This window comes from Canis lupus, chromosome 6 (assembly GCF_003254725.2).
Source record: "Canis lupus dingo isolate Sandy chromosome 6, ASM325472v2, whole genome shotgun sequence".
In the NCBI taxonomy this organism is placed as follows: Eukaryota; Metazoa; Chordata; class Mammalia; order Carnivora; family Canidae; genus Canis; species Canis lupus.
Genome location: NC_064248.1, coordinates 53,919,163 through 53,946,601, shown reverse-complemented (window position 1 = coordinate 53,946,601; position 27,439 = coordinate 53,919,163). Strand labels below are relative to the sequence as shown.

General features: G+C 37.0%; 2 protein-coding genes across 20 annotated transcripts in view; one reads left to right on the top strand and one right to left on the bottom strand.

Moving 5' to 3' along the window:
* TLCD4 (TLC domain containing 4) overlaps positions 1-6,703 on the top strand; it is a 103,500-nt gene extending 96,797 nt beyond the window's left edge. For all 11 annotated transcript variants that reach the window (XM_025417552.3, XM_025417554.3, XM_025417558.3 and 8 more), the window contains one exon: positions 799-6,703. In XM_025417552.3, coding sequence (XP_025273337.1) covers positions 799-1,117 — 319 coding nt within the window. In that variant the 3' untranslated portion in view covers positions 1,118-6,703. The remainder of the gene's footprint in view (positions 1-798) is intronic.
* LOC112640819 (phosphatidylinositol N-acetylglucosaminyltransferase subunit P-like) overlaps positions 1-27,439 on the bottom strand; it is a 117,434-nt gene that overhangs the window by 84,618 nt on the left and 5,377 nt on the right. For 8 of the 9 annotated variants that reach the window (XR_007411464.1, XR_007411465.1, XR_007411467.1 and 5 more), the window contains one exon: positions 9,016-9,127. The gene's annotated coding sequence lies outside the window, so the exon portion shown is untranslated. Of the gene's footprint in view, positions 1-9,015; positions 9,128-26,972; positions 27,136-27,439 lie in introns of those variants that run through there. The other variant, XR_003124273.3, reaches the window with a different exon arrangement.

Below are 27,439 nucleotides of genomic sequence, written 5' to 3'. Positions count from 1 at the left end.
TATCTTCTCTGATGAGGTGTTTAAGATATTTTGCCCACATCTTAATTGGGTTGTTGCCTTATTGTTGAGTTTTATGAATTCCTTTTATATTTTGGATACAAGTACTTTATCCTAGATGTATTTTGTAAATATTTTCTCCCAGTGCATGGGTATCTTTTTATTTTGTTTTAACAGTGCCTTTCACAGAGCAAGTTTTTAATTTTAGTAAAGTCCAACTTAATATTGTTTTCTAAGATTGTGCTTTTGGTGTTATATCTAAAGTATTATCACCAAACCCAAGATCATGAAGATTTTCTTCTATGTTTTCTTCTAGAAGTTTCATAGTTTTTCATTTTATATTTTAAGTCTGTGGTTCATTTTTAGTTAATTTTTGGATAAAATGTGAGGTCTCTGCCTAGGTTCATTTTTCTGCATATGAATATCCAATTGTTCCAGCTGTTTGTTGGACAAACTATTCTTTCTCTATTGAATTCCCTTTACACTGTAGTGAAAAATCGATTGAGTATATTTGTGTGGGTTTGTTTCTGGGCTAAGACTGTTGATCTATTTGTTCTCTCACCAATGCCATGCTGTCTTGATTACTGTAGCTTTATATAGTAAGTAAGTCTTGAAAGTGGGTAGTATGTGTCTGCCAACTTTCTTCCTTTTCAGTATTATATTGGCTATTCTAGGCCCTTTGCCTCTCTATATAAATCTTAGGGGGATATTCACTGAATTTTAAAAACTGAAAACTAAAATTAAAATGGTTAATCCTTGGAGATACAGAGTAAATGTGATGCTTTTAAAAATTTTTTCCAGGTGGTTCTTTGAAGCTCTGAAGTATCCTAAGTTTTCCAAGGCTAACGTCATCAATGGAATACTCATGACAGTGGTGTTCTTCATCGTGCGGATTGCCCCAATACCTCCTTTTTATAGTTACATGTATTCCGTGTTAGGAACAGAAGCCTACATAAGGCTTGGATTTTTAATCCAATGTTCCTGGATCTCTACTTGTGTTGTTTTGGATATAATGAATGTCATGTGGATGATCAAAATTACAAAGGGTTGCATCAAAGTCATCTCTTTCATCAGACAAGAGAAAACCAAAAGTAGTCTTCAGAATGGAAAACTTGACTAAAAGTGGGCTGTTGATATGCATACTTCAGTACTATCTGCATTATATCTACTGATAGGATGAATTCTTGGCATGTTCTTGTACTTCTTATTAATTATATTTGTTATCAAGGATTTCAATCCTTTTTTTTTTTTTTTTTACCTTTAGAAAAGAGAAACTAAAACTTAGATTTTATTCCAAGATTTCTTTTCTGATTTTCTTCTGCAATATAAGCATGGATAAAATCTTAAAGGTTTAAATAAAAAAATTACAAATATAGTGGTGAATCTTTTCAGAAATCTGTTAACCTGCATTGATTGGTATTTTTCTCTGTGAAAAGATGACTATGCTAATTGGGTGCACTTAGTTTTATGTCACCAATTTTGCTGAAAGAATGGGAACTGCTTTTAAATTTGTAAATAGCTCTCAACATTTTGTTGTACTGCACTCACTTCTTACTATGGCTATCAATACCCGTGTAGGGTTTAATTTCTAAATTGTTAAAATGTTCTTTTCTTTAGGCTATTAGAAATGATGTATATTTTGTTTAGCTATGTTCTCATCTATGAATGATAAAATATTTTTGCTTATTTTGGGAATATTTAATTACTTCAGTCACAGAAAATACTTTAATTTTTAGATTTTTCAGACCACTTTATTTCTTTTTTTAACATTTTATCAAAGTATTGCTTTTTTATTTGTTGTAAGGCTTAAGATAGGTCTTACAGAGCCCCTTAAGAGATGAATTCCTCTTTCTAAAAATGCAAGTTACAGATAATTATTTAGGCTGATGGGAGGAATTATTAAGAAAAAAGCTTTAACACTGCTGTCTCTGTTTCCCTTGCACTTTTTCCATGAAAAATATAACCTTTCTATTTGCTCTACTTGCAAAACCTCCCCTAAGTTCAGAACCCAACATCATCAGTACCAAAGTGTTATGCAGTATCTGTCACGCTCCTAACATAGGCCTCTTAATGAGACCAAAACTCCAAAAGAGTCAGAATTCATATTTTATTCACAGTTTACACCCATACTTGCTTAACCAACATTTTGAGTGCTTTGGATATCTGTCTTTCCTAAAGGACAGGAAAAAAAATAGATAATTTAATCTAAATATTCTGATTATTAACATCCTTCTCCCGTGTGGTGATAAATGGTTGGTGACTCCCGTTTTTTGGTTTTTGGGTTTTTTTTTTGTGATTCTTGTAAGTATATGTTTACTACTTCTTTGATTCTTACAACCCAAATATAGAATTATAATAGTTAACTATTATTGCCTTTATTTTTCTCAAGTACTTTAATGATTGTTCTTACCTAAGAAAGAAATTTAATCAGTGACAGCTGCTTGAATTTAATTGAACCCAACCCAAAAAAGATCTAATCCACTCAGTTTCTCAGCTGGTAGGAGAATGATTTCCTTTCATTGCCCATGTTATGATGGTGAAGGGAGGCTGGCTGGATAGATCAGACTGATTTGATCTGATTTGATTTGATTTGGCTGTTTAATGCAGAGAGAGCCTGATAAGTTTTAGAACATTTAAAGAAAGTAACTGAAATCTCAGTCAATAACTCAATGAGAAAATCAAATTTATTGGCTTTTAGTAAGTACACTTATTTTTGAAAGACAAAGTAATGTATAGGTATTTGTTTTTAAAGCTACTAATATTAAATTGATAATTTGATACCAATTTAGTGCCTTTGACATCACAGGCACTTAAATGCGTATTGGTTGTTTAGAGGGAGTAGGAAAGCACATGGTTTTATCTTGTTCTTTTCTTGCTCTTTTGCAAGAAAACTGGATTTTTAAATGGAAAATATTTATATTAGAAAACTATTTTGGAAATTAATTCCTTTAAAAAGAAACAAAAATTGAAGTAAATATTTTTGACTCTTGGGATATTTCTATAGTTTCTGAACACAGATTTTAAATCCACCATCAAAATGAAGACAATATAAAGCAATATATTGCAATGTATTGTAATATAAAGCTCACTGATAAGTGAGTTTCCATATAGCAGTTTCAGTTTTTATAGTTGCTATTTCATGCTTAAAACTTTATTTTTGCTTTCATTAACAGCACTTTTCATTAGTATAGCTACTCACAAAACAAATGTTTAAAATACAATGTTTTGAACCAAAGTTCACTATTCCCTTTAGTCAGCAAATCTTATTTTATGCTGGCTGCATGACAGCTAATTCAACATCCAGATTCAATATCCAAAAGTAGAAGCTACATATTTCCTTGTACAACATGCATGAAATGGAAAAGACACTACAAACTGCCATACTACTTTAAGTCAGATCTTTACAGGAGCTATACTTTGCTGTTCTGTGATTGTATCCACCTACCTAAGATACAAGGAGTTAAAGACAGAACATATCATTTATTAAACGATGAATTTTTCATTTATTAAATGACTAACTTTTGCTAGACATTTTACATATTAAGTATTTTGACTGGATTAATTTAAATAATTCTATTAGGCATTCTGAATTTAACAACTATTAAAATATTTGTAGAAAATAAAAGCAAATTGGTATAAATTTTTAAGCAATTCTATTTTTATAGAAGAAGATTAGTGACAAACCTGTAACTATAAAGGTGTTCTTTGAATGTGTAGTAGTCTAAAAAATAAAAATTCTTACAAAATTTTGAAAGTGAATGAAAATCAACTAAATAGCATGCAAGATCATAGATTCTGCATCTGTTATTTGGGAGAATTTAAAAATTATGAGCTTGAGTTTGTAGAATTTGCACTCTTGTGTCTGAAATCTTTCTAGTAAGTATTGTTTGCATTTATTTAAAACTCAAAATGGAGTTATATAAGTGCAAAGAAATTAACTCATGTGTAACTTGTGTCTTGATGCCTTATGGTAAGTTAAGATGTAATTTTTATTTCAACTGTTTAGTTTTGTTGTTTCATGGGCTAGTGCTATGTTTGGAGAAATAATAATGTCTTTACCATTCCTAAGGGTGATTGATATACCAAGGATGCCCCAGTACTATTGTAAAGGTCTTATTTTTAAAAACTGCCTAGTTTATAGGTGTTTGAATCAAATTCTTTTCTAAATTTTAATCTGTTTGGCTCGACTTCTTGCTAAAGTGTCAGTTTCTAAATTGTACACTTTCTCTGAGGTGCATTGGGTGTTCAGAGAATGATTCTTCACAGATGTAAGGGCCAGCTTTACAGCTGGTTACACCTTTTGTCATCATGCATCAGAAAAAATCCTGTCATGGAGATATATAGGGGAAAGTGTAATATTCATGTTTGTTCTGTTTCATTTTTAAGGGAAATAAACATGTTCCAAAAGACATTATTATTAAATAAATGTTTGAACAAATTTCAGTTTCTAGGTTACTGCTAACTCCAATGTGTAAATATACATATGAATCAGCTTTCAGTGGTCTAGGCTATTGCTTAAAATTGAAAAGTCCATGTAATTGTTGACATCATAGTTTTACTTTATGGAAGACTATGTATCTGTGTGTCTTGGGTTCCAGAAGAAGTGCATATAACTTTATCAGAAATGTGGCACAGCATTTCTCCACCGGTATGAACCAACACAGCAGTGAGATCCCTCCTGTGTTTAGAGATCCTGGGCACACAAACAAACTGCCCAGCCTTAACCACAGCTTGATTGATGACAGGCACAATCCCTTAAAGCTACTGCAAGGGATTTTTCACACGAAGCATATGTGGCACGTGTGAGAACAATGAGAAGCCAGCAGGACCTGGAGTTGGAGACACCATGACTGATTTTCCTTTAAAAGGCATGATGTCCCTCCCTCATCTAAAGGTTGTTCTCTGAATTCCTTCAGCCCTTCCAACTCATCCTCCTAACACCCTTAAGACTATGCCAGCACCTTTCAATTTTTGAGGCTTCCCCATACCCATAAGTGTTCTGATCTGTTGTGGCAAATTTCAAAGTTTTCAAGTACGTTTTTCAATTGAAAAAAAGCATTGCAATACGTTTAAGTAGAGGTCAGCAAACCATAATTGCTAAGAGGCTATCAGAAGCCATTTAGTACTTAATACTTTTTACAAGATGAAACAAGGCTAATAAGGTTATGGTTTTATTGAGAAAAACATCTGTAGTCTCTTTCTTAGACTGGCTTAGCAGTAAGAGCTTTATAGTATTTCAGCTATGGATTCATTGTAGACCTATAAATTATCTAAATGCTCTTCCTTAGACCCCATAGCAGGAGGAGGAACTGAAGTAGCTCTGTGTTATGAGGCCGTTAGGAGGAGGGGCTGCTGGTGTGTGGCAGCATTACTGGGTCCTGCTCTTTAACTGAGCAAATTTAGTTATGGTCATGTTTCTTTTAAAAACAAGCTTACCAGCAAGTGGATAACTCAGCATGTTTTACAAGTGCAACACCCATGGACTAGAGCCCTATCCCTCTCTAGCCCAGACCTCAAACTGCCTCTACCAGCCTTGATATTAAGTTGTACCTTTATTTGAAGATGTTTTGGATAGCAGTGGAGAACTGAAGGCTAGCTGCTAAAATTGGTTTGTTTGCATTGAAAATGTTTACACTGAGTCCCTTGCTACACCATAAACCGTAAACCATTTGTTTGCATTGAAAATGTCTACAGCAAACTAGACAGTTTCGATATCAGGCCCTATATTTAAGACCAAAAACAATGAGAAGTATTTCTAAATCTTAAAGATATAAATACAGTACCTCTGGCTGAAAACTCGTTAATCATCATCTGTATAATTTTTCTTTATATCTTTACATAATTTTTTCTGTAATTAAGTGTGCATTAGGTATTTGCTACTTCTTGGTTAATGAAGCCTAAAAATATAACTGTAAATAAAATATGCTATATATTTTTCTGTTTCTTGCTTGGTTTGCTTCTAGTATCATTATGTCTACTTTCTACTTAAAGAATTTTTGCATAGATGATACTCTTACTAGTAACTAGAATGAGTTATGAGTATTTTTGGTAATTATTAGAATTTATAATAACTTTTAGACATGGATTTCATTTGAAAAAGCTACTTGGAAATTGCAGCAAATGTGATAACTCTAGTGATACACAAAATTTTTTTCTGGGAATATACATTACTATTTAATTGTTATAAAGATTTTGGAAGTCTTTCAAAATACATTTAACATTTTGAGAAACACACCTTCTAATTTATTTCCATAAGGCTGAATGAAAAACTCTTATTTACAAAATGTGAGACTTGGTAATTTATAAACAAGTGTTATTCAGATTTATTAGCAATTAAAATAGCAATTTAGTATTCTTTGGTCACTGGTTGTGCTTAATTTGAAGGGGATTAATTAATATCTCTAGGTAATTCCCTTAAAAATGTTAAATGTTTGTATATTTTATTTGTATGTGTGCCAGTTCAAAGTATATGCAAGTTCTAAGCAATAATCTGCATGTTACACAAGGTTGGCCTTCCTTTGTCATGACAAATTTTATTTGATCTTGATTTTAAGAATGTGCATAAAATCAATATCCTATATATATAAATGGTCCCTCCTCCCAATGAAAACCGTGAAATTTTCCTGTGTTAGAACACTAATGTGGTGCAAAGCTTTGTATTTTGTGGGAAAAAAAATTAATAAAATCACAATTATTTAGTGCAAAAGTCTGAGTCTGCAAAGTGTACACTTTCATAGTAATTGATGAATAGATGATAAAAATTACTTTCCTCAAATCATCTCTTCCAGCTCTTGAATCCTAAAGCTAATATTTTTCTTCAAGATGTTTGTAGAGCTTGTTTACCCTCTTCCCTCCCTTTTCTCCCTGAGGTCCCTGCCTTATAACAAACCAGGAGGGGAAGCAGGCATTATAGTCATGCTTGTTGATGGAAGGAATGGTGCTATCTAATCCATAGGCTCTTTTAGATTAAGTAAAACTTTGGCAGTTATGTTTTTAATCTCCTTCCTCGTGTTCTTTAGGCCTCTCATGTGGTCTCAAGTGTTTTTTGCCAAATGTCTTGGCTGGAGTTTCTCCCTTCTCAAATTGCCCATGTCTTAATTTTGCATCTTGGTCTGAGAATATCCAGTAGATCAGGAAGCAGAAAGCTAATTGAATAGAATACTGAAGTGGTTTGGCCTTTGGAGAGAGTACCATGAGTCATGCTTCAGAACATGCCTAAAATGTTGTGTCAAGACTGGCAAAGGAACAGCTGAATTTCAAAATTAAAATAGCAGCCACAGCTGTTAGTGGAGACAGGCCACAGGTAAAATTACAAGGATTCAGAACTGCTCTAAGCAAGTGTAAATGGGTGCTCTCTCTCACACCTCAGCTTGTTTCAAAGATGAGCCACCCGTCTTGTTTTTTTTTTCCTAGTCTTTACCAAAGTTAACTTACTGCGTTCCCTCCTTGTTGATGGTTCTTAAAACTGCACAGAATAAGCAAGTTGGCAAGTTTGCAATTTTCCCCTTTCTAGTAACTGATAATCTGTTCCTAGATGCTTCTCATAAATTGGACTCTTCAAATAAGGTCTATGCACACCGAATCTAGTTGAGTAGCCCATTGTTGCAGCACTCCTAGGCTTGGAGCTTGACTCCCCTATTGGCTAAATAGCCCCTTCCTCTTTTATCTCCAGCTAAATTCTGCTACATCTTGTTATGTCATTTTACCAAATCATTAATTATACCATTTCAGAAATTATCTAAGCAGAACTTTCAAAGAAGGGGACTTGTAGGGAGAAATGAAAAGTAATATGGATTATAGGCTGCATTTTTATGGAGGATAAAGTTCAAGGATAGATAGAAATTTGGGAAGAATGACATAGAAAAGTAGAGATAAAAGATCTCAAGGAATAGGAAACCAAAATAAGAACATGCTCTGTAGGTAAACATTGCATTTGGGGTAACATGAACCCCTCAAAATGAATATAGTGAAATTCATGTGCACATTACAAGAATGTTTGTCTTCATTAAAATGCAATGTAAGCATTCATTATATGTGCCTTTTTTCTTCAAATTTTTATTTAAATTCCAGTTAACATGCAGTGCTATATTGGTTTCTGGTGTACAGTTTAGTGACTCATCACAAGTGCCGTCCTTAATCCCCATCATCCATTTAACCCATCCCCCTGCCCAAACATTGGTTTTGTTTCTTAAATTTCACATGAGTGAAATCATATAGTATTTGTCTTTATATATATATGTATATATATGCAGGTATGCTATGTGACTGTGTGTATCTATCATCTATCTTGGTAGTGTGTCACCCACTGCTGACAGATGTCTCCGTGCAGAGGCAGGAATGAGGGGCCACCCTCCTGGAGCAGTGATTTTAGTGGATTGTCTGAGCCTGCAGAAGACCCCAAGTCCAAGTCTGTTGTGATTACAAAACACCCAACTGTGCCCGACAGTTAAGCTTTGTGAAATAATTTGTGTTGTCAGACTCATCATGAGAGGTTTTAGAAAATGAAGTTTTGAAAGTATACTGTGTTGTGGACAGAAAGGATGTACGAATGGATATGGCACAAGACAGTAGGATTTTGTTTGAATTGTAAATTAGGAAAGAGCAAATTTGCAAAGAGTGAAGTATCCAAGGGCCAAAGGTATTGGTGAAAAAGTATCTTAATCTCTGTGAGTCTTAGTCTTGTTATCTGTAAAGTTATGTTTTATGTATCTCCTGACTTTCCTTCCAGCTCTCCTATCCTATTAGTAAGAGCTTTTACTTGAAACAAAGCAATTACAACAGAGCAAGTATAGCTTTAAGGCTTAGTGATGTGATTGGAATGGCATCTGAGGGAGATCCTCAGTGTCAGATGAATGGGAGTACAGAAATAGGCTAGTGATGGAGAAATTGGCCAAGCAACTGCAAAGTGGTTAAGCCTGATGCATGGCCTTGGACAAGGAAGAAAGACAGAAGGGCCAGATCTGCTAAATATTGCAAAGAGAGAACCAGAAGGCTTTAGAAAAACTGAATATAACTCACGAATAAAGCTGCGGAACTGAGAGGTGACAGATGCCACTGGATGTGATGTCAGAACATGGGGAGCCGAGGACTCAGCAAGATGTTGGAGAATGGCAACAGCTCTTCGGAGATGCTGTGGATGAGAGGAAAGAGGGAAGTCAAGGTCTCAGGCATTTTCTATACATGAGGAAAGGCGAAGTACAGTAGTTGGAAGAGCAGAATGGAGCCTGTGGTAAACTTTTAACATAATGGCCACTTGGAGAATTCATTCTGGGGGAAAGAAATGTCTCAAAGTGCCTCACTATGGTGACTTGCATTGCTTTTCTCATGTCTGAATAATGGTCTTGCCCTGACCCCTCGTATTTGTGTATTCAAGATTCCTGAGTGTCACTGACCCATAGTTTCCCCACAGCCCTTTCAGGTCTGCTGTCTGTCCTCGTGACTCAATGCTGCCCATGGTGTCAGTCCAGCCCTCTCTTGTCAAAGAGCTTGGGTAAAGTTTAGAGAGGATGACTAGAATATAAGGCCCTTCTGGGGAGTCTGGCTGCAGGTCGGTAGTTGGAGACTGCTGCAGACAGATCTACAGCCTTGCGGAGGGGTTTGACTGCCTAGGAGAGGTGGTCATTGGATGGTGAGGGTGGAGGGCAAAGTTCAAAGCAGACAGCAGAAGCCCACGTTACCTGGAGCAGGTTCAGGGAGGCTGTTGGGAATGTGTTAGGTCTCCAGTTTCTGTGTCTGAATTGCTAGGAAGATGTCATGGAGAACACTGTAAATCGTTCCCTCTTGGACTGCTATACAGTCTCCTAATTGGTCTTTCCCAGTATACACTACCTCCCTGCCCATCTGTCACACATGCTACTGACTCATTTTCGAACACATCCTCAATATGTGTCACAGCCCTGCTCAGAATTTCTGAATATTCTGAGTAAAATACTCCCAAGTCTAAACTCCTTCAACCAAATTTAAAGTTCTTGGTGATTTTACCCTATCCTATCTATCTAACTTCCAGCAGGTTGGTTCTACTATCTGCACCTGTTCATCCAAGCTGCATGCCTTTGCACTTGCTATGCCTCAAGTTTGGAAACCCTTGCCTCTCACAGATCTGTCATCTACTTTAACCTCAAGACACATATTAAGAAAATGGATTCTTTTTTTTTTTCTCCACTAAAAACAAAACAAACACATTCAGGTGAAGTGGAGAATACATTTATTAAATCATGTTACTTTATATATTTTAAAAAATTATTTATTTATTTATTTATTTATTTATTTATGAGAGAGAGAGAGAGAGAGAGAGAGAGACAGCAAGGGGAGGAGCAGAGGCAGAGGGACAAGCAGACTCCACACTGAGTACAGAGACCAACTTGGGGCTCAATCTTAGGACCTTGAGATCATGACCTGAGCCAAAATGAAGAGTTAGACACTTAACCAACTGAGCCACCTGGGCACCCCAAATCATGTTAATATTTATTAAGCACTGGTTAGATTGCCAAGAGGTCTTCTGGAACAACCAGGATAAATAAATTCATTCTTTACTGAGCCTGGATCTCAGAACTTTCTGTCTTGGGGAAGCTTCTATGGCCATAGCCAAGCTGTTATGTTTCCTCTCAAAGAAATTAGTTCATCCACTCCCACTGGCTGGAACAAGTAGTGGGAGCTCAGCCCTCCTCAGGCTTCTGCACAGACTTTGTTATTTTGAGTAACATGGTGGAAAGACTTGATCTGGGAGTCTGAAACCTGGATTCCAGTTCCAGCTTACCACCTACTTGTGACCTGTGTAGGCAAGTGTTCTCACCTTCTTGGCATTTGTTTTCACCTGTAAGGTGAGAAGTTCAACTGGATGAATTTAAGGCTCCTTTTCTTTCAAGTTCATCATTCTATGATAAGAGTAATTAAGGGCAGACCCGGTGGCGCAGCGGTTTAGCGCCGCCTGCAGCCCAGGGCATGATCCTGGAGTCCCGGGATCGAGTCCCACATCAGGCTCTCTGCATGGAGCCTGCTTCTCCCTCTGCCTGTGTCTCTGCCTCTCTCTCTCTCTCTCTCTCTCTCTGCATCTCTATGAATAAATAAATAAAATCTTTAAAAAATTTTTAAAAAAGAGTAATTAAAATCAAGGTTGGGGTATATATAGCCCAGGTTATGGCAAGCTAATTTCTGTCAGCCAGCAATTCTACAATATTGGTTTCAGTTGCTAAGTTTTTGGAGGTGGCTTAAATTCTAACTTTGGTTGTAACTGTGTGCCCTTGAGTAAGGCCCCTTGTTTATGACTCCATCTTCCTCACTTGTAAAAGGAGATGGTATCACTTGCAATCGATGAACCTAGCCAAAAGAGTCTGAGTGTAATATTTGCTAAGTGCTTCAAGATTCTTCGGGAAAAGAGATAAAGTTTTAATGATGTACTTTCCCACTATACTTGAAGCCAAGTTGATTTTTAAAATACTCTTTCTAGTGTTAACCTCTGAAAGATATAAACATCTCCATTATGGTATCCAAACTGGAACCCCTTTTCTTTATTTCCCACAAGAAAATATAATCAGAAAGGAAAGCAAATGACTAATGAAAATGTAAACAGTAAGTTATTTATTCCTTTCTCACCAAAACAAAAACTGAATCCTCCAATTATGTTGAGAAGCCAGTCTATCACAAATGGGTCAATTACCTTGGTTGACTCACTACTGGCTAATCAGACTTTCCATAAGATTGTTGTGTTCTTAGTAACTTTAAACGTAGTCTGCTAGGGTTATGTGGTGGCTCTGTGCAAAGTCAAGGCCAGGATGAACTGGGATGGGGAAACTATTCTGATGACGTTTGTTGTCTGTGAGTTAGTTGAGTGGTATACTTAGTTGTTTCTTGTAACTTTATTGGTCTTTGGCTGACTGATAATGGAATTATCTATAGAAAGATCCGCTCTGGATTTTTACAATCAGTAGATGGACTCTCTAAGACACCGTGTCACGAAGAAAAGTAATGAAATAAGTAAATCTGCATGGCTCTAAGGGGAAAATGTGAATGATTCCTTAGCATTCTAATGAGTAAAAATAAATGCTAATTAGGATTTATGTTCTAAAGAATGGAGTGAGAAAATGGACGTGCCAGTATGTAAATTTTGTTCTTTAAAAATGACTAACCTAAAAACTTTTATAACTTGGACCATTCTTTTTAGAAAGGCATCTACACTGTGTGTATTGAAAACGTGAACCCAAAAAGAAGTCTACTCTCCACTGTCCATTCCCTTCATGACTCTCCAGTCATTAGCTTAAACTCTTAAATATCCTTATCCCATATCTAACCAAATGCCTACATTTTGTATATTCAACTCAGGATCCAGAAATCTGCTGGAAAATCATTCAACTCTGTGTAATTGGAGCCACCACAAATTCATGGAATCGGTCATTTACTTTAAAAACATTGACACTTTAGGTACCAGGTACCATGCAAGCACAGGGTATATAAATATGGTGAACAAAACTGTCGAGGCCTTCTTGACAGGGAGCTAGAAGGGAGAGGTAAGGAGGAGGAAAGCATATATAGGTCAAGTGACTCTTTCCTCTTTGATCTCAGATCTAGCATAGTGTTTCACATATAGTAAATTATGCAATCAAAAAAACATCTAGTCAGCACTTACTATGTGCCAGGCTCTATTTTAGGCTCTAGAGGACATCAGTGAACAAGGTAGACACAGAAGGCTCTGCTCTCTTAGAACCTACATTCTAGCCACTGGAAAACAATGGTAAACAAACTTGACAAAAAGCAATAAATATACAAGGTAATTTCAAGTAATAAGTGCTGGGAAAGAAAGAAATAACAGTGGGGGGTGGGGAGCGCACACCTGAGTGGCTCAGTCAGTTAAGCATCTGCCTTCAGCTCAGGTCATGATCCCAGAGTCCTGGGATCAAGCCCCACACTGGGCTCCTTGATCAGTGGGAAGCCTGCTTCTCCCTCTCCCCACCCCTTGCTCATGCTCTTGCACATTCTCCCTCTCACAAATAAATAAATAAAATCTTAGAAAAGAAAAGAAAAGAAAAGGAAAGGAAAGGAAAGGAAAGGAAAGGAAAGAAAAGAAAAGAAAAGAAAAGAAAAGAAAAGAAAAGAAAAGAAAAGAAAAATAAGACAAGACAGTTGGGATTGGGAGGCATTTTAGAAAGGCTACTTTGTGGAGATGACCCTTGTACTAAGACCATGCGGAACATACAGGTGTTGTGATGAGCACAGTAGGTAGGGGAAATAGCAGGTGCAAAGTCCCCGAGGTATAGATACTTTGGTATGTTTCATATAAAGAAAGCCACTGTGACTGAAGTATGTTTAGTAAGAAGAGGAGAGAAAGATGATGCGGTCAGAGAGGTAAACAGGCACAGATCACATTGAGTTGTTAGGCCATTGTAACGTTTGGCTTTTCATCATGCTGAGAGTAAGAATTCCAGGTTTTAAGCAGTCCAGGGGAAAAATGATGTGGGCTTACATGCAGGCTTTCAAATGTTTTTTAGCACGATAGCCAAGAAGACACATATTTTATATGGTAACTCAGTACATAAACACATATGCATAAACAAAAATTTCATGAAGCAATCCCTTTAACCATGAGTGATGCACTCTGAGATTTGCTATTTGATTTCACTGTAAAAGAAGAAATACTGGTTGTCATCCACCAAACTGATTTCATAACTCATCAATGGGTTGCAAATCACAGTTTTTGTAAAATGCTGGTTCAGTCTAAAGTGCTGACAGTAGAGATGGAGAAAAATGAACAGATTCAGGGTATATTTTAGAAGTAGAGTTGACAGTGGTTATTGATGGATTTGTGGGGAGGTAAGGAAAAAAGCCTGATAAACAATGATTTTCTATGATTTTGGCTTGAACAATGGGAGGATGTTCTTATATCCTGAGAGGGGGAAGACCAAGGAAGGAATATGTTTTACGGGAAGGGTAGAAAGAAAATCAATAAATTTTCTTTAAAGACTTTGAATAATTCCAATTATATACGTTCATGTACATACAGAATATTTGTAATATTACTTGCTCAAATTATAAGCCAACAAAAATTTTTGTGTAGACTCTTGAAAATACTTTAAAATTGTTAATTTTATTTTCATCATAGAAGCAAAGCCTGCTTACTAAAATAAAAGAGAAAGAAATGGGATCCGTGGTCTAGCCACATAGAAATGACCATGATTAATTGTTTTAATGTTTTCTTAATGTAACTTTTTCTATGGATAATGATAATTATGGTAATTGATGTTTAATGAGTAGCTTTATTTTTATAATGAGGTGAATTTAATGAGAAACCCAGTGAATTAGTCCACTGTTTCTTAAACTTTAAATATCTACACATATGATCACATCATATCTTCCAATCAGTTTTGTATAAGTGCTCAGATTGGGATGTATATACATCCATCTCCATACCTACTAAGAATCCTGGATAGAGGATTAAAATATATTTTTTCAAATATAAAATAACAGCTTAAGTTTACCGAAATACTGTGAAGTTAATATGGTTAATACCCCAAATCCGGTTTCCCCATTTATGTTAGTATGGTACATAGTTTTACAGTCAATTTGAATCATACCATTTACAGAATTTTGAATCCTCACCTTTTCATTTTACAGTATATTGTAGGTATCATTTCCACTTAAAATGTGGAACACGAATAGTGGTAGCAAGGTACTCTAGATATTACCTGTGCCAGCCACCTCATTTATCAGATGAGGAAATGGAGGTTAAGACCTGACTATGGAATGAAAGCACAGCTGCAGGCACCCATCCCCAGGTCCATGAGTGTAATGTGGCTGCTTCTTACCTATCCGGGAGATGTGAGGATGTAGGGAATAGTTCTTCTTGAATTCAGTCAACCAACCAATAGTCACTGAATGCCGACTGAGCATCAGATTATTATTGGGTTGGTGCAGAAACAGTAATACAGCAGTCACTCTCTACTCTCCAGGAATTTATGTTATAAATGTTTTTGGGCTGAAATCACAGAATAAAAGGGCATTGAGTTTCTGCTTTCCTTCAGTGAGGCGGGAAGGACAAAATGTATGGTGAAATGGTAGCAGAACATGATTTCAGAGAATTGTTGGGGTAGGCTGATAATGGCCCTCCTGAGATATCTATATTCTAATCCCTGTAATCTGTGAATGTTACTTTACATAGCAAAAGGGGCTTTGCAGATGTGATTAAGGATCTTGATTATACAGGATTATCCAGATGGATCCAATGTAATCAAAAGAGTTCTTATATTACAGATGGTCCCTGACTCACAGTGGTTGGACTTACAATTTTTCAACCTTACAATGGTGTGAAAGTGATATGTATTCAACAGAAACTGTGCTTTGAATTCTGAGTTTTGATCTTTTCCCAGCTAGTGACATGTGGTATGATACTCTCTTATGATGCTGGGTGGTGGCAGCCCCAGCTCCCTGTTGGCCAGGTGATCACAAGGGTAAACAACTGATACACTTATAACCATTTTGTACCCATTTGGCCATCTGTTTCTCACTTTAAGTAGTGTTCAATAAGTTACATGAGGTATTCACCACTTTATTATTAAATAGGCTTTGTGTGAGATGATTTTACTCAACTGTAGACTAATTCAGTGTTCTGAGCATGTTCAGGGTAGGCTAGGATGAGATACAATGTGCAATAGATTAGGTGTATTAAATGAATTTTTTACTTATTTTCAATTTATGATGGGCTTATTGGGACATAATCTCATCATAAATTGAGGAAGATCTATATAGGAAAGGAGGCAGGATACATGACCAGAAGTGCAGATGGCAGGGATGGGTTACTGGCTGCAAGCTGTGAGATGAAGAACATGGGCAGCATCTAGAGGCTGGAAAAGGCAAGGAAGAGTCTCTCCTAGAGTCTCCAGAAGGAATGCAGCCTTGCCAATGCTTTGATTTAGCTGCTTAAGACCCATTCTGGACTTCCGACCTCCAGAACTGTAACGGAATAAATCCGTGTTGCCTTAAGCCACCAAATTTGTGGTAATTTGTTACAGCAGCAATGGAAACTAATGCAGCTGATAAGCTGACTACTTTTTATAAGAAGAAGAAAGTATTAGTATGATATTTTAGGATTATACAATATTAACCTCAAGGTTCAACTCTGCTCTCTCTAGTCCAATAGCTTCATTTTCTTAGAGGAAACTCATGATGAAAAGGAAGTATCTGACAAGCTTCTCCTTATTCAAACTCATTATTTTACTTTGGCTTTGAAACCATATATGTAGCAGCATGATTCATAATAGCCCTGAACTGGAAACAACCCAAATGTCATCAATACTAGAATGGAAAATCCATTCCCTATCTATTCCCACAGTGGAATACTACATAGCAATGAGAATGTATGAACTACAATTACTAGGAATAATATGGGTGAATAACATGAACTCATGTTATTGTTGAGTGAAAGAAGATAGATAACAGAGTTAATACCATATAATTCTATTTACATAAGTTTCAAAAAACAGGCAAAACTAATCTATGATGTTAACAGTTACACCTTGGAGAGAGACAAAGGCTGGATAACGACAGGGAGGGGTAAGGATGGAAGCTTCGGGATTCTGGCAATGTTCTGTCTCTTGATCTCAGTGCTGGTTACATGGGTGAGTTCATTTGGTAAAATTTATGTAGTTTGTACAAACTTCTGGATGATATACATCAGTAAAAAGCTTGCTTAAGATAAAACCATATGAATAGGTGCTCCCAATGGTTGTTTTAACAGTAGCTTAATATAAAGAATCGCGATTTTCAAGGGAAAACAGTGATCGAAATTCCTTGCTGGAGAACCTTCTTGGATTCATTGCCCAGAAAGGGAACCAACACCCCTCCTTGACTTTAGAATATTGGATTTAAAAATTTGTTATAAACCATTTGAAACACTTACTTTATGCTGTACTTATTAGCCTTACTCTCCTTCTCCCCCCAGAACACATTATTTTCAAGCTGGTGTTTAAAAATACTATTTAGCTAAGAAGAAGTCAAACTCTCCCTCTTCGCAGATGACATGATACTGTACATAGGAAACCCAAAAGACTCCACCCCAAGATTGCTAGAACTCATACAGCAGTTTGGCAGTGTGGCAGGATACAAAATCAATGCCCAGAAATCAGTGGCATTTCTATACACTAACAATGAGACTTAAGAAAGACAAATTAAGGAATCAATCCCATTTACAATTGCACCCAAAAACATAAGACACCTAGGAATAAACCTAACCAAAGAGGTAAAGGATCTATACCCTAAAAACTACAGAACACTTCTGAAAGAAATTGAGGAAGACACAAAGAGATGGAAAAATATTCCATGCTCATGGATTGGAAGAATTAATATTGTTAAAATGTCAATGTGACTGTGACCCAGGGCAATTTACACATTTAATGCAATCCCTATCAAAATACCATGGACTTTCTTCAGAGAGTTGGAACAAATTATCTTAAGATTTGTGTGGAATCAGAAAAGACCCCAAATAGCCAAGTGAATATTAAAAAAGAAAACCATAGCTGGGGGCATCACAATGCCAGATTTCAGGTTGTATACTACAAAGCTGTGGTCATCAAGACAGTGTGGTACTGGCACAAAAACAGACACATAGATCAATGGAACAGAATAGAGAACCCAGAAGTGGACCCTCAACTTTATGGTCAACTAATATTCGACAAAGCAGGAAAGACTATCCACTGGAAAAAAGACAGTCTCTTCAATAAATGGTGCTGGGAAAATTGGATAGCCACGTGCAGAATGAAACTAGACCATTCTCTTACACAATTCATAAACATAAACTCAAAATGGATGAAAGATCTAAATGTGAGACAAGATTCCATCAAAATCCTAGAGGAGAACACAGGCAACACCCTTTCGAACTTGGCCACAGAAACTTCTTGCAAGATACATCTAGGAAGGCAAGAGAAACAAAAGCAAAAATGAATTATTGGGACTTCATCAAGATAAGAAGCTTCTGCACAGCAAAAGAAACAGTCAACAAAACTAAAAGACAACCTACAGAATGGGAGAAGATATTTGCAAATGACCTATCAGATAAAGGGCTAGTATCCAAGATCTATAAAGAACTTGTTAAATTCAACAGCAAAGAAACAAACAATCCAATCATGAAATGGGCAAAAGACATGAACAGAAATTTCACAGAGGAAGACATAGACATGGCCAACAAGCACATGAGAAAATGCTCATCACTGGCCATCGGGGAAATACAAATCCAAACCACAATGAGACCCCACCTCACACCAGTGAGAATAGTGAAAATTAACAAGACAGGAAACAACAAATGTTGGAGAGGATGTGGAGAAAGGGGAACCCTCTTGCACTGTTGGTGGGAATGTGAACTGGTGCAGCCACTCTGGAAAACTGTGTGGAGGTTCTTCAAAGAGTTAAACAGATCTGCCCTATGACCCAGCAATTGCACTGCTGGGGATTTACCCCAAAGATACAGATGCAGTGAAATGCTGGGACACCTGCACCCCAATGTTTACAGCAGCAATGTCCACAATAGCCAAACTGTGGAAGGAGCCTCGGTGTCACTGAAAGATGAATGGATAAAGGAGATGTGGTATATGTATACAATGGAATATTACTCAGCCATTAGAAACGACAAATACCCACTATTTGCTTCCACGTGGAAGGACCTGGAGGGTATTATGCTGAGTTAAATAAGTCAATCAGAAAAGGACAAACATTATATGGTCTCATTCATTTGGGGAATATAAAAATTAGTGAAAGGGAATAAAGGAAAAGTAGAGAAAATGAGTGAAAATATCAGTGAGGGTGACAAAACATGAGAGACACCTAACTCTAGGAAATGAACAAGGGGTAGTGGAAGGGGAAGTGGGCAGGGGTTTGGGGTGACTGGGTGATGGGCACTGAGGGGAGCATTTGGCTGGATGAGCACTGGGTGTTATGCTGTATGTTGGCAAATTGAACTCTAATAAAAAATTAAAAAAACAAATATATATATATTATTTAATTGTGGGGAAGGAAAGTCTTCAATACATTAATGATAAATAAGAATTGCCTAATTATGGTTTCTGTGGAAGAATGAGGCTTTCTGATGTGTTTGGAATTGTATCTACTCAGGGCCCCCTATATTTTCAGCAACTGCTATTGGAAAGCTAAGGCTGGAGTCTGACTAATGAGACCCTTCACATGAAATATTGAGGGAAGGTAGTCTGTACAAGTCTGGTAGATTCCATTTATACAATGTTGAACAATTTAAATTTAAATACTAAGCAATCTATCAAATGATTTAAATAGCAAACATTTAAATAATAACATCCTACAGATTCAGTGGAAAAATATAATTTCCTATAACAAATATGATTTCTAAAGTGTGTGGTCCTCACATAATTTTTTATTTCCTGGAAATAAACAAAAACATTGTAGTTGATAGTTGAATATCTTGGGGAACTTCTTTCTCTTCAGCAAACATTGAGGAGAAGAGCAATGAAATTTAAGTAAATCTTTACCCCAGCAGAGACTAGTGCTCTCTGTTTACTGTGTTCTTAAGGTCACTGGAGTGTGAGCACTTCCAACATTCTCTTATCTTTGCTAAGGAGGATGAGAGCCAGCACAGTACTTAGAATTCTCAAAGTACTTATATCAACAGGATTACTTCAGCACAAGGTTCATTATCAAATGTCATTGTGACCTCTAGCATTTCTTAAATTTACCAAAACCTGAAAACAATTTTGAAGGGTGCTTATGATTTTGTTTCAAAATGTTAAGGGAGCCAAAATTATAAAGTGAATATTGACTTAATACAATTTATTTTGGCAACTTAACTTCCTACCAAAACAAGATGAGTGAAAGTTGGTGACCAACTTCAGTAGGGAATATTAGTAATATCCTAAAACTTAAATCAAAGGGAAATAATAAGTAAAAACTGCAGTGCTGATCTAGGTAGCTAAGAAGGAATATTGATGTCCTTATTTTTTTAGGTCAAAGTTGGCAGCATTTTTATGTCAAAGTAAGTAATAAAAAAAAGATGATTTCAACCATAATAGCACTTATATTTAAAAAATTAGTTGTGAGAAATTTTGTGACAGTAATATGAGATATTAGAGAACAAACAAACAAAAAAAGCATTTATGGACTACATAGTATTTATGAATTTTAATTTAAAATATTTTCCTTATTATCTCATGTTTAAAGACCTCATAAACTCATTTGTTGATAACCTAGCATAAGAGCTTTCAAAATAAGATGGTCTTCCTTTCTTCTTTCTATCCTTTCTCTCCTTCAAGGATGACTGAGGTATAGTACCAGACTCACAGTTCTTCTCATTGTGCTTACAAAGAATTAAGAGTTTTATTCAAATGCAGATTCTCATTCAGTAGGTCTGGGGTTTGTGCATGGTTGATCCTGGGGTTGATAGGAATTTATTTTTCTAATAAGCTTCTAGTTGATGCCAATGCTGTTGTACCTTGAATCCCACTTTGAGTAGTAAGGACTGAAAAGAGAAGTCCATTCCGAAAAAGTCCATAGTGTAGTTACAGCCACTTCCATTCTCCACTATAGTTCAAAAAGTCTCAACATATTTTTCAGATTATGTGTACAACCCAGGTGTCAACAGAAAGCCTCTCCTTGAAAATCTAGATAAAATTAGATCAAAACATATTGCTAATTCTGTAGCCTCTAAAAACCCAAACACTTTCCCACAATTTATAGAATGAACTCAGAGGCAAAACTTGTTTCATCTCCAATTTCCACAAAAAATACACCTGAACAAAGATATTGTCTGTAGACTTTACTGAGATGGGAGAAAACAGAGAAGGAGTTGATATAACACAAGCAATAATACTGAAAGGAACCGTGGGTTCCTGCTTCTGCAGGATGAGTTCAGCAGCTGAGTCTTTTAACAACAAGGTACTGTGTCCATCCTGTACTACATGCTATAAATGTCACCCCATGAGCACATGCTTCCTGAGGCGGCATTGAGCTATATATGATCACATACCTATTTAAAACAAGCAAATCAAAACTTTCTTCTGTCCAGATAGATCCAGGAGAATCCATTGGGGAGTATAAATGTTTAAATATAACAAATTAAATACTATTTAAAAAAAAAACAGTGAAATAAGACAAGTTAAGAGACAACAAAAAGCAGTGCTTAGGGACTCCTGGGTGGCTCAGCAGTTGAGCCTTTGCCTTTGGCTCAGGGCATGATCCTAGAGTTCCAGGATCAAGTTCTGCATCGGGTTTCCTGCATGGAGCCTGCTTCTCCCTCTGCCTATGTCTCTGTCTCTCTCTCTCTCTGTCTCTCATGAATAAATAAAATCTTTTTAAAAAAACAATGCTTAATTAGTTGGTAGATACTGGCTGTATATCAATGTACATCAGGTGTCCATGTGACTTCCTGTCATTCTTAAAGTCACATAATTACATAAGTAATAGTACATATGTATTCAGTATTTTACTTAGATATAGGAGAACATACTGCCATTGCCGTCCAAAGACTACTAGAAACATACTTGTGAGTGAACAAATTGGGGTTAAGTACTCACGGCAGAAAGGAAGAATGCATACCATGGGGAACTCATGGGGATTATAGGACTTGGGTTTGTGTTATCATTTAACACAATTTAGGGAGAGTTTGAGGAAATGGGGGCTGTGCTTAGGGCTGGATTTTGTCAGGAGACAGGTAATTCCATGATTGGGTATCTTAATAAATGTATCTTCAAGGAGAGAAGACCAAATGGAGAATAGGCTATTGGCAAAGAAGCACCAGTCATTCATACTAGGCAGGTTAGAAGGATGTTGAGTAATTTCTGTGGCTTGCACAATGTTTATGTTACGTCTGTGTGCAGACATGACTATGGAGTGGCTTTTATTGCCCTGACTTACCATGGTCACAAAGCAGCCTTGTCTGATGCTGAAGTTCTGTGAAATTGTTGATGTTCAACAGGAGAGCCCCAAGGCCTAGCTGATAGTAGCAGGCCAATTCCTGGAGGTCAGGAGGTGCTTTCTTTCTTAATACATTTTAGAAGAAAAATAGCATACCTATTTTTTCCCCCTCAGAGTAGTATACCATGGAGATAATAAGGTGACAGATTGGATGGAATTATCTAGGTGAAGCACAACATCTTAAAAAATGGCAATATTTATGTGTTAGGCAGAAAGACCAAAACTTGTGTGACTGGTGTGACCTTCACAAATTTACAAATGCGATCACATGTTTTGTTTAATAAATTGAGTCCATGTTAGGAAGCAGTTTCCATACTTTTTCAGATACAGGTTCAACCCAAGAGTGGGGAGCTTTGTGAGTCTGTCCTCTTCCAGGCATCAAGTGGAGAGAGCACTGGAAATGGTAAGTCTACTATCTTTGTTTGAGTCCATAGGGTATCACCATTAGAGACTGGTCCCGCAGTCTGATGGATGGTGTTGGGATGTGCTTGTTGGTCTGATAGGGGACAACAGTACCATAGAGTTGCATTAGAATTATTACTGCCTTTTCTGTTTTTGTTTTTCAGCTTATCTGTGTGTCTCTGCAAGGCTGCAGTTGCCAGATATGAGTTAAGCAGCTAGAATTGCCAGCAAGCTGGAGAGATGCCTGGCTGCAGAGTAACGGTTGAGATCTAAGATCCAAGAAGAGAATTCAGCGCCTAGGGTAGTATCCCCGCACCGGGAGACACCAGTCTTGTCTTTTTTCTTTTCCTTTCTTTCTGAGGGAAGAAATGTGGGCTTTTACATCAAGTACCTTTACTTTAATTTCCAGTATAGTAACATAGGAGCTGTGTATCCTTTGGCAATTTAGTCTATCTGAACCTTTTCTCATCTGCTTAAACTACGAGTAATAGTAGCCTTGTGCTTCCTGCCTCCTTTGTGCATGGCATGGTCCTCTACCTAGCAAGCCTCTCCTGTTTCTTCCTTTCCACTTAGTAGGAATCCTACCTATCCCTGAAGACAAGTTTCAGTCACTATTCCCTCAGTGGCTCCAACCTATTGTGATTTCTGCTCCTTTTGAACTATTTATAGAAATAGATACTCAAAATACTGCTCAGTTAGCACTTATCAGTTAACTTCTTTTGTAGAACCTTATTCTCAAGGAGAAAGAAAAGAGCCAAAGAGGTAGGCTTAAAATAAGTTGTTTTGTTTATTTTTCCACCAATTTTCTAGTTCAGGCCTCCTCCTTCTGCATTCTTGATCTTCCAGCAGTAAAACAGATTGCCCTGGTTCTTCTTAGATATTCCACTGAGTTCTCTTATCTGGTTGTAGTTTGAAAGAAAAAAAAAATAAGCAAAAATGCTGCTGGACATTGCTTCTCCACCAGGGGTGTCAGCCTTTTAACTTTCCTGGCATTTCCTTTACTTCCTACTAGATCAGCATAGTTACAAGTTTTCTCCCTAATGCCTGAGATTGGCTCTGCCATTGCTGCCAAATCACAAAACATTAGATGAATTTCTCACCAGCAGTTGGAACCATCTGACTAACACAGGACCCCAGCTAAACTTAAATCTTTTTACCCCTGCTGGTCTCTAGCAAAAACTTTCTCCAAAGCACTCTGACATTGGAACCAATGCTGATTTCTTGCTCCCAACTCTTTGACCAGTCTCTGCAGTGATTTTAAAATGGTCATTGGGAAGCTCTGCTCCTTTTCAAATCCAATCACCAGACTACAAATAGCTTATTCACTCTGGATCTGCATCTGGCCCTCCTCCACCTGTCTGGGATTATGTTTACCATTAGCTTTGAATAGCATTTTATTATTCTTAAATTTTTTTTCTACCTTTTGACTCCCTTCACCCCTTTTTCTTACTTCCTGCCTCCTACCTCTGGCAACCACCAATCTGTTCTCCATATCTCTGTGCTTGTATTAGTTATTTATTTATTTTAGACTCTACATATAAGAAGGATAATATGGTATTTTTCTTTCTCTGCCTGACTTCAGTTAGAATGATGCATTTGAGGCCCAACCAAATTGTCCCAAATGGCAAGATTTCATTCTTTTTAGTGGCTGAATAATTTTAATTATATGTGAATATATACCACAATTTCCCCATCCATTCATCAGTGGACCTTAGCTTGTTTCCATATCTTGGCTATTGTTAATAATGCCGCAGATTACATGGAGGTGTGTATACCTTTCCAAATTGGTGTTTTTCTTTTCTTCAGATAAATACTCAGAAGTGGAATTACTGAATTGTATGATAGATAGTTCTATTGTTAGATTTCTGAGAAACCTCCATACTATTTTCCATAGTAGCTGCACCGACAGCACACAAGTGTTCCCTTTCTCCACATCTTTGCAAATACCTGTTAGTTCTTGTCTTATTTTGGTAATAGCTATTCTAACATGTGATTTTGACTTGTATTTCCTTGATGATTAGTGATGTTGAGCATCTGGAAAATGTATTCAGATATTCTGCCAATTTTTTAATTGGATTGAAAGTTTTTGCTATTATTTATGAGTTCTTTATGTATTTTGGAATATTAGCCCCTTATCAGATTTATAATTTGTTTAAAAATTTCTCCATTCAATAGGTGGTCTTTTCATTTTGTTGATCTTTTTTTTTTCTGTACAGAAGCTCTTTAATTTGATGTAGTCCTACTTGTTTATTTGCTTTTGGTGCCAGTTAAAAATAAAATCATCTCCAAGATCTACATCAAGGAGTTTATTGCCTATGTTTTCTTCTAGGAGTTCTATAGTTTCAGATCTTAAGATCAAGTCTTTAATCCATTTTGAGTTGATTTTTTTGTGTGGGAATGTAGTGGTCCAGTTTCATTCTGTTGCATGTGGCCTGTCCACTTCTCCCAACACCATTTATTAAATTGACTGTCCTCTCCCCAATGCATATTCCTGGTTTCTTTGTCATAAATTAATTGACACATATGTGTGGGTTTATTTCTAAGCTCCTTATTCTATTCCATTCTCTGTGTCTGTTCTTTTATGCCAGTACCATACTGTTTTAACTGCTATAGCTTTGTACTATAGTTTGAAATCAGGGAGTATAATGCCTCCAGCTTTGTTCTTTTTCAAGATTTTTTTGGCTATTCATGGTCTTTTTTTTGTTAAGATTTTATTTATTTATTTGAGAGAGAGAGAAAATGAGTGGTGGGGAGGGGCAGAGGGAGATAGAGATAGAAGCAGACTCCTCACTGAGCAGGAAGCCCAATGCAGGGCTTGATCCCAGGACCCAGGGATCATGACCTGAGCCAAAGGCAGCTGTTTAACTGAATAAGCCACCCAGGAGCCCCAAAAGAGAGAATCTTAAGCAGGCTCCACACCCAACACAGAGCCTGACTTGGGGCTTGAACTCACAACCTGAGTTCTTGGCCTGAGCTGAAATCCAGAGTCAAACACTTAACTGATTGACCCACCCAGATGCCCGTGTTTTGTGATTCCATACAAACTTCAAGATTATTTGTTCCATTTCTGTGAAAAACGTCACTGGAATTCTGATATAGATTGCACTGAATATGTAGATTTCTTTGATTAGTATGCATATTTTAACAATATTAATTCTTTCAATCCAGGAGCACAAAATATCTTTCAATTTTTTGTACCCTCTTCAGTTTCTTTAATGTTTTGTGGTTTCCAATATACAGGTCTTTCACCTCCTTGGTTAAATTTATTCCTGGTATTTTCTTTTCTTTTTTTTAAAGATAGCTTAAAAAAAATATTTTATTTATTCATGAGAGACACACAGAGAGAGGCAGAGACATAGGCAGAGGGAGAAGCAGACCTCCCACAGGGTGCCTGATGCAGGACTCCATCCTGGATCCCCGGGATCACGCCCTGAGCCAAAGGCAGACACTAAACGGCTGAGCCACCCAGGCATCCCGATATTTTCTTCTTTTTGATACAATTGCAAATGGGATTGTTTTCTTAATTTCTTTTTTTAATAGCTTGTTATTTGTGTACGAAATGCAACAGATTTTTATGATTTTGTATCCTTCAACTTCACAGAGTTTATTAGTTCTTTCAGTGTTTTGATGGAATCTTTGGGGTTTTCTATACATAATATCATATCTGTAAGTGTTGATGATTTTACTTCTGCTTTTCCAATTTGGATGCCCTGTATTTCTTTTTCTTGTCTAACTGTTCTGACTAGGACTTCTCATACTATGTTCAGTAAAAATGAGGAGGTGAGCATCCTTGTCTTATTTTTGATCTTAGAGGAGAAGATTTAAGCTTTCCACCACTATGATATTAGCTGCGAGGTACATTCTCTCTGTACCCACTTTATTGAGAGCTTTTATCACAAATGGATATTGAATTTTGTTAAGTATTTTTTCTACATCCATTGAGATAATCGTTTGATTTTTATTTTTCATTTTATTATTGTGATGTATCCCACTGATTTATAGATGATAAACCATTGTTACAGCCCTATAATAAATTACACTGATCAGGGTAGGGTGTGTGATCCTTTTAATGTATTGTTGAATTTGGTTAGCTAATATATCATTAAGAAGTTTTGCATCTATGTTCATGTTCTTGTGGTCCTTGTCTGGTTTTGGTGTCAGGGTAATGTTGCCTTCATAAAATAAGTCTGAAAAAGTTCCCTTCTCTTCTATGGAATTGGCTTCTGGTTCCAGTTCATGATAGCAATGTAGGAAGATCCTGAACTCACCTCCTCCCACAGAATACCACCTATGGAACAATCCCTCTTTAAAAAACCCAAAGTGTAGCTGAGTGATGACTACATTTTGGGCAAACGAGGAGAAAATCGCACTGAAGCGGATAGGAAAGCCTGGCACAGAATCTCACCATAAATCCCTCCATCCTCAGCATGTTGACTTACAACCAGAAGAAAACTCAAAGCCTGGAAAATTCAAAGCCTCCTCACCCCCAGAGACCAAGGGTTTGCACCCTCTAATCCGGTAACTTAACTTGTAAGACCTACACCTGAGAGATGGACCCCCAAAACATCAAACTCACCCAGCCCGACTTAGGTCAGAGGCAGCCAACTGCACCCAGGCTTAAATAAAGCTCATATTAAAGCATCTGCCTGAAGGCAAGATTTTATTTTATTTTATTTTATTTTATTTATTTTATTTATTTTTAAGATTTATTTATTCATGAGAGACACACAGAAAGAGGCGGAGTCACAGGCAGAAGGTGAAGCAGGCTCCCTCCCAGGAGCCCGTTGCAGGACTTGATCCAAAGACCTTCAGATCACGACCCTAGACAAAGGCAAAAGCTCAATCATTGAACCACCCAGGCACCCCTGAAGGGCAGGCATCTAATTTACACACACATGTAGGTGCCTGCTGGAAAATTCTCTGGGATGGACTTTAGTAGGTACCCCGTTTGCCCTACCCCCTTTCCAGGATCCAGAGCAGCAGCATCTCCTGGAAGTGTGCTTTACTGTGGCTGCAGCCCAGGGGCTGTCTTGGCCACCTGGCTTGGAAGCCAGGGCAGCTTGTGCTCCCATTGGATTATAGAAAGGAGCTCATACCCCTTTCTGGTATCTCAAGTTTTGCAGCT